Source organism: Engystomops pustulosus, chromosome 6 (genome assembly GCF_040894005.1).
Source record: "Engystomops pustulosus chromosome 6, aEngPut4.maternal, whole genome shotgun sequence".
NCBI classification, from domain to species: Eukaryota; Metazoa; Chordata; class Amphibia; order Anura; family Leptodactylidae; genus Engystomops; species Engystomops pustulosus.
In genome coordinates, this window is record NC_092416.1 from 52,894,564 (window position 1) to 52,911,034 (window position 16,471).

General features: G+C 49.2%; 2 protein-coding genes across 3 annotated transcripts in view; one reads left to right on the plus strand and one right to left on the minus strand.

Moving 5' to 3' along the window:
• The window catches only part of CDC42 (cell division cycle 42), a 28,290-nt gene extending 25,755 nt beyond the window's left edge, over positions 1 to 2,535 (minus strand). For both annotated transcript variants that reach the window (XM_072156110.1, XM_072156111.1), the window contains exon 1: positions 2,381 to 2,535. The gene's annotated coding sequence lies outside the window, so the exon portion shown is untranslated. The remainder of the gene's footprint in view (positions 1 to 2,380) is intronic.
• Positions 2,049 to 14,444, plus strand: AP5B1 (adaptor related protein complex 5 subunit beta 1). The gene is made up of 3 exons (XM_072156109.1): positions 2,049 to 2,876; positions 2,954 to 3,142; positions 11,468 to 14,444. The coding sequence occupies exons 2-3, from the start codon at positions 2,993 to 2,995 to the stop codon at positions 14,096 to 14,098; spliced, it is 2,781 nt and encodes a 926-aa protein (XP_072012210.1). The 5' UTR covers positions 2,049 to 2,876; positions 2,954 to 2,992; the 3' UTR covers positions 14,099 to 14,444.
• The last annotated feature ends 2,027 nt before the right edge of the window (positions 14,445 to 16,471 follow it).

Consider the following 16,471-nt stretch of genomic DNA (forward strand, 5'->3'; position numbering starts at 1 on the left):
CTACTTTTGAAGGACGTCAGTGGATGTGAGAATAAGAAGAGGAGGAGGGGGATGGCGGGAAAAGGAAGATGGAAAAGTCACACGCCATCAATACTGGACCAAGTGTCACCAGGGGTAGCGATGTCAAGACTACTGAGAGGTACCCAATCAGGAGAGCTCTGCCATCAACTGCGAAAACTACAATTCCCAGCATGCCCTGATTGTATTAGAGATTTGAGTATAATCCCATCTGCACGTCAATTCACAATACAGACACAACTCAGTAATATGACCTATAAGCAAAGTGGACTGACTACCTCTTTGAAGGGTATTTCTATGTAGTTAAAGGGGCTGGCCTATCTAGACATGGGATGCATACACATAAAATAACCACCAAGAACGGAGCCAAATACTACCAATACCGTCCTGCTACAACCTCCACCAATAAGACAGTGAATAGGCTTAGAAAACCTGCAGCCATAGACCGATGGCTTCTTTCTGAAATTTGCTGCTTTTGTTTTATTCCAACAACCCTCATTGAACAAGTTGTACAATATTAGAAAAACGTGACCACTTTCGTCTAACGACAGCGCCACAGCTGTGGTAGTGCAGCTCCTCTCCAATACAGATGGAGGTGAGCTGTAATACAATACACAACCTGCAGAAATGGCTACATATACACCGCCACCATGTCTTTCAGGTCACTGACCATTCTCAGGGTTAAATGGGCAACCACTGTAGAAGGTTTTACCATGATATAGCTCTACATGGTCACCCAACTTTTCCAAGGCCTTGAACAACTTGTGATGTACAATAAGCATAGGCAGAATATATAAACAGAACACCCCTAAATGTTTCCCATAAATTGAAAGTGATTCAAGGACATATGGAATATTTTTATAGGTGACTTAATATTGTAAAATTAAAGAAAAAGACCAAGGACACCGATGATGTAGACGGGTATTGGTTTAAACATTTAAGTCAGATAAATGCATCTTTGGAGATAAAATACAAGGCTATTAATTTACTCTGGTGATACAATGATCCTGATCTCATCAGACAGAGCACAAGCCAAACTACACAGAGCAACTTCAGTCTTTTAGGAATCCTGGGCCCAAAATACTTCTCATTTGGTAATTAACAGCAAATATGGATGACAAGCCGAGAACATCTTGGTAGCATTCAGAGTAGGCATGCACAGGATGGCAGTGCCCTGCACCATCAGCATCGGAGCAGATGCCTGGCATCCAGCAGACGATCTATAAATGATGCAGAAATGTAATGTCTGGATGCAGGGTGACATATAGCAGGCAGCTGCCCCTCCTTCCTTCCTCCCTCCATCCCCCCACCACCAGCAGCAGCAGCCTCCTCCCTGCTGCATTTCCGCCCTGCTCCCCATCCCCCTATAGTCTCCATCATCCTCTGCCGGATCTATCAGTGATCACATCATTGCTGATCATTAATACGGCACCAATAATAACAACAGAACCTGCACCCCAGAATCAGTATACACAGAGCCTCGGACCCCAACATCTACACCATAAAATATTTCACACCTCTATTAAGGACTAATCAGCCAAAACACCCCAAAATTGCACATTCGGAGAGACATTCACCCAAAATAGAAAGGGGACCCCCTTATTATTGCAATCTAATATCCACAATACCTGGAGATTCTGTTATTTATGAAAAAAGAAGTCCCACAAATCCATGACAGATATAAGACACCTCCATTAACTCAAATCCGCCCTCTAAATGTGACTACCAGACCCTGTACCCCCAGATTCTCCTCTCAGTCAGAGGATTTCATGCATATCAGCCACTCAATAGCATAAGATAGAAAATATAGGCTGTGAGGATGTGGGATATCCTCTGTAATTTCACGACAGGCCGGAAGTGAAGGATCTACACAGCTGGATATCGTGGCACCCCAATATCAGGATGCCGTCACCCCCAAAACATGAGCAGACACACCCCATGCATCCAGCTCCCTGCCCCCACCCGTAGGAGAGGCCGCAGCGCTGCAGCAGGAGATGTCACTCCATTACTAGCGAGCACCATCACATCCACACCGCCCAACACAAGAATTCCGGGTCACAACACACCCGAGCCGCGCGCCACCCCGACACCCGGAGCCCAGCGCGCGGCCTAGGCACATAGAGAGCCCGATGGCGGGGGCAGCCTCGGGGAACGATGTTTCACCCGCTGCGGACGTAGCCGGGAGGTCCCGGGTCACTGACACCCATCGCAGGAAGCCTCCTAAGCGGCGCCCGATTATCACCCGCCGGGCACCTTGGCCTCACACGCCCCTGGCCACACCGACACCCTGTATCCGCCTCTCCCCCACAATCACCACAGCTATCCCCCCGACTTCACCGTCCGGGTAACAGCACCCACTTACCTCACTCTCTCCCCGTCTCACCACCGGGCGTTGGCAACTCTACACAGGGTTTCCTGGGCTGATGGGCAGGGGCAAGCCGAACGTAATACGTCACCGCGCTCGAAAGGGCTGAGATTGCTGTATATTCAATGGAGAAACGGCCTGGGCGCCATCTTTACTATGGGAACATAATGACCGGATACACGACGGAAGGATCGTTATGCTATTGCGCTTTTACTACTTTTAGTTTATAATCTTTATTTACGTGTAAGTCTCGTATCTGTCGAACTGCTTTGGAATAAATCGTATGTTATTAGCTAAGAATAGAGAGAGACCCTTGTGCCCATGTCAAAGATGGCCGCCGGCGTGCGTCATTTCCGGTCAGCTGTGTGCAGCTTCCTCTTTGGTAACTTTCGGGCTGGCGTTTGAAATCTAGACTGCAGTGGGTCAACGCATAACGAGAGCAATGTGTGCTGCTCCCTGAGAGTATCCTGAGGAGGCGCCATCGTTATCACAGGTAGTGGTCTGTGGCATGGCTATGGACTACAGCTCCCAGCAGGCCTGGTAGTGTCTCATTCCATTTTCTTGTTTCAGGATCTTGTGTTTCTCTGATCTGGGGACCTTGTTGCCATCATGGCAGAGAGAAGTAACAGCAGCTGGGTCAGGAACATGGCCTCTTTTAGCGCCAATCCTAAATCCTTCATACTAAACGCAACCGCGGAAGGTTTTCTGGACGATCTATTAAAAGACCTCAATAGTGAAAGTCTAAGTGAGCAAACTAAGGTAAGACAAGGGGCTTGATGTAGTGCTCCACAACTATACATCTCTATATACCACAGCTATACATGTCTGTCTGCAGGATCTACCCCAGCAGTAATTCCTCAGCCATTACCCAAATATCTGATATCAGATCTGCTACGCCACAATTGCAAAGGGTGAATTCTTCAGTAAATGACATGCTGTGGATCGTAGATTATAAAAAGCTATATCCGGTGCAGTAATTTTCAGCAGTATGTGTAGGTATTTGGTCACCGTAAATCCCATACATTACTCTGAAACTGTATAAGAAAACCTGTGTGTAATATCCTATGCAAGTGGTTACAGGATGAAGATATTGATGGCCTTTTTGTAGGCAATCAATATTGTATTGGTGTGAATCTAATCAACTTGACACAATCAACTTATATTCGCAGTCAGGGCTGTGCACTGTCTCTGTACACCATGTAGGGGCAGTGCCAGGCTCAGCTCTGTCCACTTGAATGAGCCCCACTGGTCACTACACTGTGTACAACTTTTGACTCCATATGTTGGGGTCAGTGGGGTGGATAGGTCCTCAAAATGTTGGTACTTGGGTCAGTTGATTGCAAACAGTCCGATTTTGGAGCAGCACAGCGAGTATGATGGATCAAGTCCAAAAGTGGGTGCACACCTCCATCAAACCTGATCCACTGGTTTGTATGATCAACACTCCAAAAATACGAGGCAGCACTCCGGTAGAATAAAAAGTGGTCTTTATTCACCCATGGCAATATAAGGTACAACGTTTCAGCCATGCTTGAAAATAGCTCTCTAGATGAGCTGAAAGGATGCACCTTATATTGCCATGGGTGAATAAAGACCACAATTACCAGAGTGCTGCCTCATGGTATTTTTGGACTGGGACAGGTTATTAATATTGGACAAGGATATGTACCACAACGCCAAAAGGTTAGCTATTAGATGAGTGCATGGAGCATAGCATTGTGGCTCAGGGGCGTAACTACGCATCAGGGGAGCAACTACAGTGATAGCAGCTGCGGTGGGGCCCGCAGTGTTAGGGAACCCAAAGGATAGTTCTGTGTAAATGTATAAATGTGTGAGTATACAAATATGTATATATTCTGAGAGGGTAGGTGGACCCCATTAAGATCTCTATGGGGCCCTGCCATTCCTAGTTATGTCCTTGTCCATCATAATCCACCAAGTAAAGTACTGTACATTGTAAAGTGGATGTGAATGCATCTCAGACCCATTTAGTGAAATAGGACTACAACAACATGTGATTAGGAAAGCAGCATGTATTGAAGTGCAGCTTCTTCAATTATCTGATAATGGGGGTGCCTGTTAATGGTTCCCTCCCCCCCCCCCCCAACAAAAAAGCCATTTGTACCAGGTCTTCATGTTATCCGCTATTCACAGGATGACAACAATAAGGGATATCCGTGTTATCAATGAGATTCCAACTGCTGAGACCCACAGTGATCGTGAGATCGAGCCTCCAGTGATCTGGAGCTGGCGTCCTATTCTCACTAATGGGTGGTGCAAGTCAAAGCATGTGTCCTGCCACTCCATTCGGTAGTATGGGAAGTGCTCTACTATCTCCAGCATTTCCATTCACTGTTTATTAGGGTGCTGGAGATAGGTGACCGCTGTGCTCTGCAATTTCTGACACTCCCATACTACTGAATGGAGCAGCAGGGCGCATGCTTGACTTGCGCTCCAACAATTGATGAGAATCTCTGGATTTCTGGGTGCCATTCTTGTGATGGGTTATCAGTAGAGATGAGCGAGCACTAAAATGCTCGGGTGCTCGTTATTCGAGACGAACTTTTGCTGATGCTCGAGTGCTCGTCTCGAATAACGAGCCCCATTGAAGTCAATGGGAGACTCGAGCATTTTTCAAAGGGACCATGGTTCGGGAATAAAATGTGTTATTTAATTGAAAAAGAATGTCTTCTGATAACTTAGCAGATGTATGCAAACATATGCAATCTATTCTTCACTGTTCCGCGCGTATATTATCTCCCGACAAGTTAGCAGATGTGAAGAACAGTGAAGAATAGAATAAAAACAGTGAACACAGTGAACAAAGGATCATTTAAGTGAAAAACAGTGAAGAACACAGTGAAGAATAGATTGCAGATGTTCTGCACATCTGCTTACTTGTCGGGAGATAGACTCCTCTTCTTCCACTGAAGTCTCCGTGCTGCCCCGATGTGTCTCCGTGCGCTGCTCCCCGATGTGTCTCCGTGCGCTGCTCCCCGATGTGTCTCCGTGCGCTGCTCCCCGATGTGTCTCCGTGCGCTGCTCCCCGATGTGTCTCCGTGCGCTGCTCCCCGATGTGTCTCCGTGCGCTGCTCCCCGATGTGTCTCCGTGCGCTGCTCCCCGATGTGTCTCCGTGCGCTGCTCCCCGATGTGTCTCCGTGCGCTGCTCCCCGATGTGTCTCCGTGCGCTGCTCCCCGATGTGTCTCCGTGCGCTGCTCCCCGATGTGTCTCCGTGCGCTGCTCCCCGATGTGTCTCTGTGCGCTGCTCCCCGATGTGTCTCTGTGCGCTGCTCCCCGATGTGTCTCTGTGCGCTGCTCCCCGATGTGTCTCTGTGCGCTGCTCCCCGATGTGTCTCTGTGCGCTGCTCCCCGATGTGTCTCCGTGCGCTGCTCCCCGATGTGTCTCCGTGCGCTGCTCCCCGATGTGTCTCCGTGCGCTGCTCCCCGATGTGTCTCCGTGCGCTGCTCCCCGATGTGTCTCCGTGGGCTGCTCCCCGGTGTCTCCGTGCGCTGCTCCCCGATGTGTCTCCGTGTGCTGCTCCCCGATTCTTTAATGTCCCAATAGTTGCTCTGCCAAACACAATCCCTATCTAGATAAAGGCTGCCAGGATGATCAGATAATTGACTTAGGTCCAGCTTTTTACAGCCCTGGCACATTACATTGGGAATAGCCATCTCTGTAATCCGAAATGTTTGTTAGTGACCTTCTATTACAGATAAGAGTAGGGGTCCTGAGTGTTTCATCTTTCATCTATGCCATCCATTAGACAACCCCCTACCATATATACACATACAGTCCACATACTCAGTGTTATGTCATTTCACTTGGTTATTGGTTCCAAAGACATTAAAGATGTGTCTCCGTGCGCTGCTCCCTGATGTGTCTCCGTGCGCTGCTCCCCGATGTGTCTCCGTGCGCTGCTCCCCGATGTGTCTCCGTGCGCTGCTCCCCGATGTGTCTCCGTGCGCTGCTCCCCGATGTGTCTCCGTGCGCTGCTCCCCGATGTGTCTCCGTGCGCTGCTCCCCGATGTGTCTCCGTGCGCTGCTCCCCGATGTGTCTCCGTGCGCTGCTCCCCGATGTGTCTCCGTGCGCTGCTCCCCGATGTGTCTCCGTGCGCTGCTCCCCGATGTGTCTCCGTGCGCTGCTCCCCGATGTGTCTCCGTGCGCTGCTCCCCGATGTGTCTCCGTGCGCTGCTCCCCGATGTGTCTCCGTGCGCTGCTCCCCGATGTGTCTCCGTGCGCTGCTCCCCGGCGTCTCCGTGCGCTGCTCCCCGGCGTCTCCGTGCGCTGCTCCCCGGCGTCTCCGTGCGCTGCTCCCCGGCGTCTCCGTGCGCTGCTCCCCGGCGTCTCCGTGCGCTGCTCCCCGGCGTCTCCGTGCGCTGCTCCCCGGCGTCTCCGTGCGCTGCTCCCCGGCGTCTCCGTGCGCTGCTCCCCGGCGTCTCCGTGCGCTGCTCCCCGGCGTCTCCGTGCGCTGCTCCCCGGCGTCTCCGTGCGCTGCTCCCCGGCGTCTCCGTGCGCTGCTCCCCGGCGTCTCCGTGCGCTGCTCCCCGGCGTCTCCGTGCGCTGCTCCCCGGCGTCTCCGTGCGCTGCTCCCCGGCGTCTCCGTGCGCTGCTCCCCGGCGTCTCCGTGCGCTGCTCCCCGGCGTCTCCGTGCGCTGCTCCCCGGCGTCTCCGTGCGCTGCTCCCCGGCGTCTCCGTGCGCTGCTCCCCGGCGTCTCCGTGCGCTGCTCCCCGGCGTCTCCGTGCGCTGCTCCCCGGCGTCTCCGTGCGCTGCTCCCCGGCGTCTCCGTGCGCTGCTCCCCGGCGTCTCCGTGCGCTGCTCCCCGGCGTCTCCGTGCGCTGCTCCCCGGCGTCTCCGTGCGCTGCTCCCCGGCGTCTCCGTGCGCTGCTCCCCGGCGTCTCCGTGCGCTGCTCCCCGGCGTCTCCGTGCGCTGCTCCCCGGCGTCTCCGTGCGCTGCTCCCCGGCGTCTCCGTGCGCTGCTCCCCGGCGTCTCCGTGCGCTGCTCCCCGGCGTCTCCGTGCGCTGCTCCCCGGCGTCTCCGTGCGCTGCTCCCCGGCGTCTCCGTGCGCTGCTCCCCGGCGTCTCCGTGCGCTGCTCCCCGGCGTCTCCGTGCGCTGCTCCCCGGCGTCTCCGTGCGCTGCTCCCCGGCGTCTCCGTGCGCTGCTCCCCGGCGTCTCCGTGCGCTGCTCCCCGGCGTCTCCGTGCGCTGCTCCCCGGCGTCTCCGTGCGCTGCTCCCCGGCGTCTCCGTGCGCTGCTCCCCGGCGTCTCCGTGCGCTGCTCCCCGGCGTCTCCGTGCGCTGCTCCCCGGCGTCTCCGTGCGCTGCTCCCCGGCGTCTCCGTGCGCTGCTCCCCGGCGTCTCCGTGCGCTGCTCCCCGGCGTCTCCGTGCGCTGCTCCCCGGCGTCTCCGTGCGCTGCTCCCCGGCGTCTCCGTGCGCTGCTCCCCGGCGTCTCCGTGCGCTGCTCCCCGGCGTCTCCGTGCGCTGCTCCCCGGCGTCTCCGTGCGCTGCTCCCCGGCGTCTCCGTGCGCTGCTCCCCGGCGTCTCCGTGCGCTGCTCCCCGGCGTCTCCGTGCGCTGCACCCCGATGTGTCTCCGTGCGCTGCACCCCGATGTGTCTCCGTGCGCTGCACCCCGATGTGTCTCCGTGCGCTGCACCCCGATGTGTCTCCGTGCGCTGCTCCCCGATGTGTCTCCGTGCGCTGCTCCCCGATGTGTCTCCGTGCGCTGCTCCCCGATGTGTCTCCGTGCGCTGCTCCCCGGTGTCTCCGTGCGCTGCTCCCCGATGTGTCTCCGTGCGCTGCTCCCCGATGTGTCTCCGTGCGCTGCTCCCCGATGTGTCTCCGTGCGCTGCTCCCCGATGTGTCTCCGTGCGCTGCTCCCCGATGTGTCTCCGTGCGCTGCTCCCCGATGTGTCTCCGTGCGCTGCTCCCCGATGTGTCTCCGTGCGCTGCTCCCCGATGTGTCTCCGTGCGCTGCTCCCCGATGTGTCTCCGTGCGCTGCTCCCCGATGTGTCTCCGTGCGCTGCTCCCCGATGTGTCTCCGTGCGCTGCTCCCCGATGTGTCTCCGTGCGCTGCTCCCCGATGTGTCTCCGTGCGCTGCTCCCCGATGTGTCTCCGTGCGCTGCTCCCCGGTGTGTCTCCGTGCGCTGCTCCCCGGTGTGTCTCCGTGCGCTGCTCCCCGGTGTCTCTGTGCTGCTCCCTGGTGTCTCTGTGCTGCTCACCATGTTCTTCAATGTGTTCTTCACATACTATTTTGTTCGCACCTTTTCGCGCGTATCTTCCGACAGGTAAGCAGATGTGCCGAACATCTGTAATCTATTCTTCACTGTGTTTTTCACTGTGTTTTTCACTTAAATGATCCTGTGTTCACTGTTTTTATTCTATTCTTCATTGTTCTTCACTGTGTTTTTTAAATTAAATGCTCGATCTCGAGCAGGGGAAATACTCGTCCGAGCAACGAGCCGTCTCGAGTACCTTAATACTCGAACGAGCATCAAGCTCGGACGAGTATACTCGCTCATCTCTAGTTATCAGCAGTCAGACCCTTGCAGATCAGGTTGTTATCCTCTGTCCTGCCGATAGTTGATAATCTCTTTAATGTAATTAGTGGGTTATAACCATCTCGTCCCTATCCTGGGTGTCACACATAATGTTAAGAGGGCTTTGGCAATCTAAAAATCAATGAGTGCTGGGATATCTTTAGATCCTAATAAAGCTACACTCCAGGCAAAGTGTCAGAAATTGGAGCTGCCTTGAAATTTAACTTGTATGTGGGATCATTGCTGCTCTACAAGGGATATTCTCACCTGTGCATTCACTACTAATGGTAGATTTGTAGGGGTCACAGGACCCTGCCAGTCACAAAATCAGAGAAGCACAGTCCATCATCCCCCTCCCGAATTATAATGGCTACTGTTAAAAGGGAGCACACAGTTTTGCATTCACGCTCATTAAAAACAGCACCTAATAGCTGTGAACTGGCTGATGGGCAAGGTTGATGAGTATTTTAGGATACTGTACAGCCACCAGGCAGGCAGGGAAGCAGCGCTGCCGTAGTCCTGTTCTGTATAATGTGCTGAACCAGTGGCCAATGCAGCTGATAAGTGAAATTGCCCAGTCAGATATTAATCTATTCTATGGTATGAAGACCAAATTAGGTTGGCTCAAGATTAAAAAAAAAAAAACGTATCGCATATCCACAGGTTGGATGATCTATCTAATCAGTAGGTGTCAGGACGCTGAGACCCCCACCTATTGCAGGGTGGTACCCAAGGTGCCTATGTGTGTCACACTGCCACTGCATTGTCTCTATGGGCTGCTGCTAATTGCTGCAGAGTGCTATACAGGCGGTCCCCCTACTTAAGAACACCCGACTTGCAGACAACCCCTAGTTACAAACGGACCTCTGGATGTTGGTAATTTATTGTACTTTAGTCCCAGGATATAATAATCAGCTGTAACAGTTTAACAGTTAAATGTGACTGTAGTTAAAGAGAACCTGTCATGCAAAATAACCCCCTAATCTAAATATATTTTCATAAACTGCCATTAGAAAGCATTGCCTTTATCCCTTCATTGTCCCTCTATACGCCTGTAAACTTAAAGGACACCTGTCATCAGGATTCTGTCACTATTTCTGTCACTACCACCTTCCCCCCTCCTCCCCCTGCTCATGTCTGTGTGTAATGTATAGTAAAGCATTGCTGGTGTGTGTGCTGTCTCTGCTGACATGCTGCATCCTCCTAATACACAGAGACACAGACATCAGCTACACAAGTACCTGACATGTTCTGCTATAACATGGCTGCCTGGAGCTATTGTATCTCTCCTATACATTCACACAGGCTGCAGGAGGCGTGGCCACCAGCAAGCACATGGAGCAGCCATCACATCATTATACAGCCTCACACCATTATACAGGCTGTCAGTCAAGTACTGGGGGTGTGGCTGTACCTCCCACTCATGAATAAGCTGGACAACTTGAATACGCTAATGACTCATTGGACAATTCACAGGTCATTTGCATACAGCTTTAGGACCTCATTGCTTAGGTTTCCAGGCATGTAGAGGGACAATGAAGGGATAGAGGCAATGCTCTCTTATGGCAGTTTATGAAAATATATTTAGTTTAGGGGGGTTATTTTGCCTGACGGGTTCTCTTTAAGCAATGAGGTCCTAAAGCTGTATGCAAATGACCTGTGAAATGTCCAATGAGTCATTAGCATATTCAAGCAGTCCAGCTTATTCAAGAGTGGGAGGCACAGCCACACCCCCAGTGTATGACTGACAGCCTGTATAATGGTGTGAGGCTGTATAATGATGTGCTTCCTGGTGCTGGCGCCCCCTGCGGCCTGTGTGTGTATATATGAGAGATACAACAGCTCCAGGCAGCCATGTTATAGCAGAACATGTCAGGTACTTGTGTAGCTGATGTCTGTGTATCACACATGTGTATGGGAGGAGAGAGCATGTCAGCAGATACAGCACACACACACTAGCCATGCTTTACTATACATTACACACAGACATGAGCAGGGGGAGGAGAGGGGAGGGGTAACAGGGGTGACATCACTGCCTCTGACCATGTGATCAGCCTCATTTACATAATAAAGAAATGATGATTTTACAATGATTAATGTATGAATTGATGAGATAAAGGTTGAGATGGGATCCTTGTGAGATCCTCCAATAGGTACTAGTGACAGAGACCTGATGACAGGTGTCCTTTAAGCTTTATTGTTAATCCTGGTTTTTATGACAACCCAAAATTTATAAAATCCAATTGTCACAGAGACCAAAAAAATTTGGTTGGGGTTACAATGATAAAATATACAGTTCCGATTTACATACAAATTCAACTTAAGAACAAACCTGCAGACCCTATCTTGCCTGTACTGACTTTCTCTTGAATTGGCAACCATGGCTTCATTCACACAGGAGGCTGGAGGACACCCACTCATTTAGACCCCTACCAATTACGCACATATATAGCCTAGTGGATGTTTTTAATCTGTGTGGCTAGCACAGTGACCTAACTTCTTAAACATGTCTCTAATACATTCACTGTTCATGTTTCAGGTTACAATGCTGAATCTCTTCATAGAATATCCAACGCTTCTGTGCCCAGACAAGACATCAGGCGAAGTTTCCACTGAGATCCTGATGAATATTTTACAGCAGATGTCACCATCACTGAAGAGTATAACCTTAAGATGCCACCTCCTTTTGGCAATCGAGACTATTTTGATCACCACTGATAACTTCAATTGGAGTTGTAAAAGCGCACAAGACTTTGCCTCCCTGCTAATGCACATTATATCGGACGTCAATGACATGAAGCAGGGGGCAGGGAACAGGCCTCTACGTGTCATGGCTTGTGAATGCCTGCGAGAATTAGAAAATTGCTACCCTGGACTCCTTTCTCAGAGACTGGAACAGTTATACACCCTGCAGCAGCAGGAGCGCAGCGGTGCACATCAGTCATACTTGGTATTATACAGCATTGCCTTGAAGAATGCCATACAGCTCCTGGCGCAGAAAGACGGGCCATCTCATGGCGCCTTCAAGCAAATGCTCATGAGCAATGACAGCTTCCTATGGAATGCCACAAAAGACATGAAGGAATTACGACCGGCATCAGGAGAGCAACTCTTCCTTCTCCCCACCAACAACGAGACCAAAGAATTGAAATCCATCCTGGCTCTTTTATTAGAGGACTCCTATCTTCTTACATCTGTCTCCCAAAACGCCCTGTTCTGGCAAATCATACAGGTAGTGGCTATGGTTCGGACCATATCCCCCGTCCTTTTTAAATCCCAGCTCATACGCTTATTTGGTACGAAGGATGTCTCCTGTTTCCATAGTATATTGCAGATGAAAGCGGTATTTACAGACAGTCTGTTCACCGCAGAGGATGAGAATTTCCTCCTTCAGAGGCTGGTGGGCATGACACTGCACCCACTACTCACTACACCAGTCAAGTTATTCTATTTAGATTGCCTATTGCATTTTCCAGAGAACAGACCCCTTAATTCAAACCCTGGCGAGAACCTGCCCGTTCTGCTCACAGTCCAGATGACGTCATGCCTGTTCCCCAACATCTTCAATGATTGCCGCACCATGCTCTGCAGGCAGAACTTGTTAAGCATGGTTTACCTCGAAAATGAAGGGTTTCATGCGGAGAGGGGCATAGGTTACCTATTTCAACATCTCATGTCTCTGTATAGCATGGTGGGCAAAAACACCAGCAGGGAAATTACTGCCACATTTTTCCGTGCAGCCTACCTGTTTGTGCGATACTTCCATTTTTGTGAGAAGCACATGGAAAATCTTACCCAAAACCTCTTAGACCTTTATAAGAACAATAGTTCTTTAGCCCCTTATTTTATTAACTTGATCAATGAGATCCAAATCCTGCTGGAATTTCAGGCTTGGCCCAGCTTTTTGTGCAGGGCCATACAACGGCAGATAGTGGCTCTTCCTGTGGATCAGTTGACCTTGAAGAACCTTCCATGGCATCTTAAGGTTCTTTCAAGAGTTGCTCAAGAGAATATGGTTCCACAGACGTGTGCAGTCATGTTCCTGAGGAGAGTGGTGGCTCACCCTGATCTATGTACTAGGGGAGACTGGGGCCTGGGTAATGCTCTGTTGTCTGTGTGTAAGCACATCCTCCAGCATGAACATCTCGATAAGGTGTTCATGCCATTGGCAGATCTCTTACAATATCTGATGCATCATTTTGCAGACATTGACATTCAAGAGCGATCACGCTTATATTACATTCTCCTCACCAATGTCTCCAGTGACAAGCTCGGCAAAATTCTCAACATGTCTCCTACTGGTGACCAAAGCAAAACAAGATCCTTGTCTTCAATTATGACAGAAAGTGAGAACTTCTCCACATTATTGACCATTCACAATACAGAGAGGATGGTTCTCCAATTGTGTCCTGTACTTGATCATACAAAGATTTTACCAACTTATCCCGAGGCATCTACCGAGCAGAATAAAGAGTCTGAATACTCTCTAGAAGAACATTACCAATATCTTGCAGATCATCGAACGTCCTTGCTTGCTTTAAAGTATCACGTGGCTTTTAAAGGAGACGTTGGAGAAAAGTACCAGAAATTGTTCTGTATTGTTCTCCAGTTTGATCTGATTGATGGATTATATGAACCAATAGATAATATCAATGTTTCATGCCTCTATATGGGTCGGAAGCCTCCTGTAGTCATGGTCAATTTGGTCCCAAAGGAGCCATACCCATCATACTTAGGCATAAATGCCACATTCAGCACTCAGGATGGATTAACTTATCATACAAGACTCGATCCAGTGCCTGTAACGTTCCCAGAACTATTTGTCCCATTCCCTTTGCCTGCGTCTTGCCCTCTGGATAAGCGGTGCCTATTTGACAAGCTTTGGCACGGCCTAAAGACTGATGACCTGAAAGACAATGAGGAAAGCATATTCTGCTACAAGATGTCCGAGTCTTCTCTTCATGACGTTGTACAATCCAATTTCTCCAGGTTTGTTGTGTCCTATCATGGCCATGAATACAAGATTGGTATAGTTCTGCCCCCTAGGTTCCACATATTGTTATGTACCCAAGTTCAGGATGACACTGCACAGTTTCATATCAGAACTGATAACTGGAAACTACTGCCATACATGAACGCTCACCTCCTGGACGTGTCCGCTAAGACGTGATCGGAAGACATCGCTTTTTTGGAAAATTTATGTATACTAAAAAGTTTTTTGAGGATCATGATATTGATGGCCTATCCTTAGGAGAGATGGAGGGTCTAATATCTTGGTCAATGCACCAAGGTTAAGCAATGGAGAGGCTAGTGGGGATGTCAACACTCAGAACCGCATAGAGGATGGGTTAACAATATCCTTATCCTGGAAAAGTACTATAATAAGGGTAACTACTGCATCCTAGTCAGAGCTGGGTTTCTATTATAGATTTTCTAAGGACAGAGTTTTTATTTCATGTATTTAAAAAAAAAAAAAAAAGTGTAATCACTGTTTTATAAACATCCGGATGCAAGTATCATGAAAGTTTCTGCTTGTAGATATTCAACTACTTTGTAAATAAGTTATAAATATATTGAGGGTCATGTGGTCGTGCCCTATGGTGCTGAATAACAAAAAAAAGGAGGTAAGCGCCACATCTTAAATCATGTCTTAACTAGAATGAAAATATAACTCAGTGACTGGGTGCCATGTAGGAGATGTTGCCTACATTGTATAAACTTCAACTCTACTGGAAGTTCAGCAGGACTGTGAAAAATGTATTTATATTCTGGGATTGTAGCTAGACTCGCAGCACCGCTACCATCATCTTCTTTGCTTAAGAGCAGTAGCAGTCTTCTGGTTAGATTTTACAGCTGAGGGTAGGGCTGGGAGCAGAGATCTTAGAACACAGCAGTATGAGGACACTCGCATTGCTCTAAGTTCAGCTACATTCCTGGAATATAAATGCATTTTTCACAGTCGTGCTGGTATTAACAACACACACAGTTAAGGTTACACAGATCCCCACAACTAATACCTATCACTGACTGCAGCATTGTATGGTCAACACTTCTAGTACATTCCCTTTTAAAGATTCAGTTTGACCCCAAAAGCGAATCTTTTACCCGGTAAGGGCACGGTCACAAGGTGCGTTTTAGTTGCATTTTCAAACGCATTACATCAGCTGAGATGAGGTGATTTGCCTAATTACATTACACGGTGTAAATGCAATGTTAATGCATGTGTTAACAAAACATTAACAAAATGTTAACACGTGCGTTAACACTGCATTTACACTGCGTTTTGTAAATGCAAATGTTAACAGTAATGTAATTAGGCAAATCACCTCACCTCAGCTGTTGTAATGTGTTTGAAAACGCACTGTGTGACCGCTCCCTAAGAATTAAAAGGATCAGGCATAATGAAATGAACCTATCCCTCCCCTGACATCTTCTAAGGGAGGGTACCCCTACACACATTAGATGGTTAGCCAATCTATTATAGGGGAGGGTAGAATATGTGATAAGAAAGCAGGAAAAAAATAGTAGAAACCGTCAGCACCAGCTTGGTACTATTTATTCCGCTTTCTCACTCTTACTTGGAACTGGACCAAGCTATTTCCTGGACGAACACATCACTCTATATCCCAAGGACACCACCCATGGGTGAACACTGGAGCTCTGACAACTGGGACCACAGAGATCATAAAAACCAAAGCTCACATTAGTGGATCATAATGAATGGAGCATTGGGACTCCATTCACTATTCATATGGAGTAATTGGAGGTACTTGAAGGTCATTGTTTTCATGATCTTTTGGGGTCTTGATGATAAGACCTGTAGCCCTATATTCTGGAAGACCCCTGATGTTTATACTGCTGGCCTATCCTCAAAACAAGTCATATGATTGGTGGGGCCAACATCCACACAGCCCCAGCTGGTGTAACACAAAGCCTATTAGCAAGTGTGCTCTGTGTAGTTACTATGATTGGCAAGTGCATAGCTATCAGATGAGGATTATATTTTGTTTGTACCACCTGCTGGGAGGATCCGGTGATCCTATGTAGTGCTGTCATTGTATAGAAGGCATGGTGCGTTATAGAATGACACCCCCGCTAGAGAGTTCAAGAAGACCTAAAATTCTTGAATGGTCACATGACCAAAAAGAAGAAACCAATCCTATGGACTTTCAAACAGAAAGCAATAGTTAAATTGGGAAATATTTACTGAATTTATATTGCATAAATAGGTTTTTTTAAAAAAAATAGTGCCCTTTTAAAAAGGACTTTGCGACCCTTAATATGCTTTGCGCCACTGTTGGTATTTCATCTCCAACTCCCACCATTCCCTAGTGATAAATGTCATTATTTATAGATCTGTATATCCAATGTAAATTCAAAAAATTATTTTATTGTAAGTCATTACATGTGTGGGGTATGTGGGACCCCATCGGGCCCCTCGTTTTTTGTGATCTGTGAGGGTCTCTGCACCGAGACCTTCACTGATCAGCAAGTTAGGCCCTATCCCATGGATAGGGCCTAACTTTTGTTTGTGGGAAAACCC

Excerpts from the sequence above, each read along its gene's own strand:
- AP5B1 (XM_072156109.1), top strand. The coding sequence starts at position 2,993 with ATGGCAGAGAGAAGTAACAGCAGCTGGGTCAGGAACATGGCCTCTTTT. Across the intron at positions 3,143-11,467 it reads GTCTAAGTGAGCAAACTAAG|GTTACAATGCTGAATCTCTT; the intron begins GTAAGACAAGGG and ends TTCATGTTTCAG.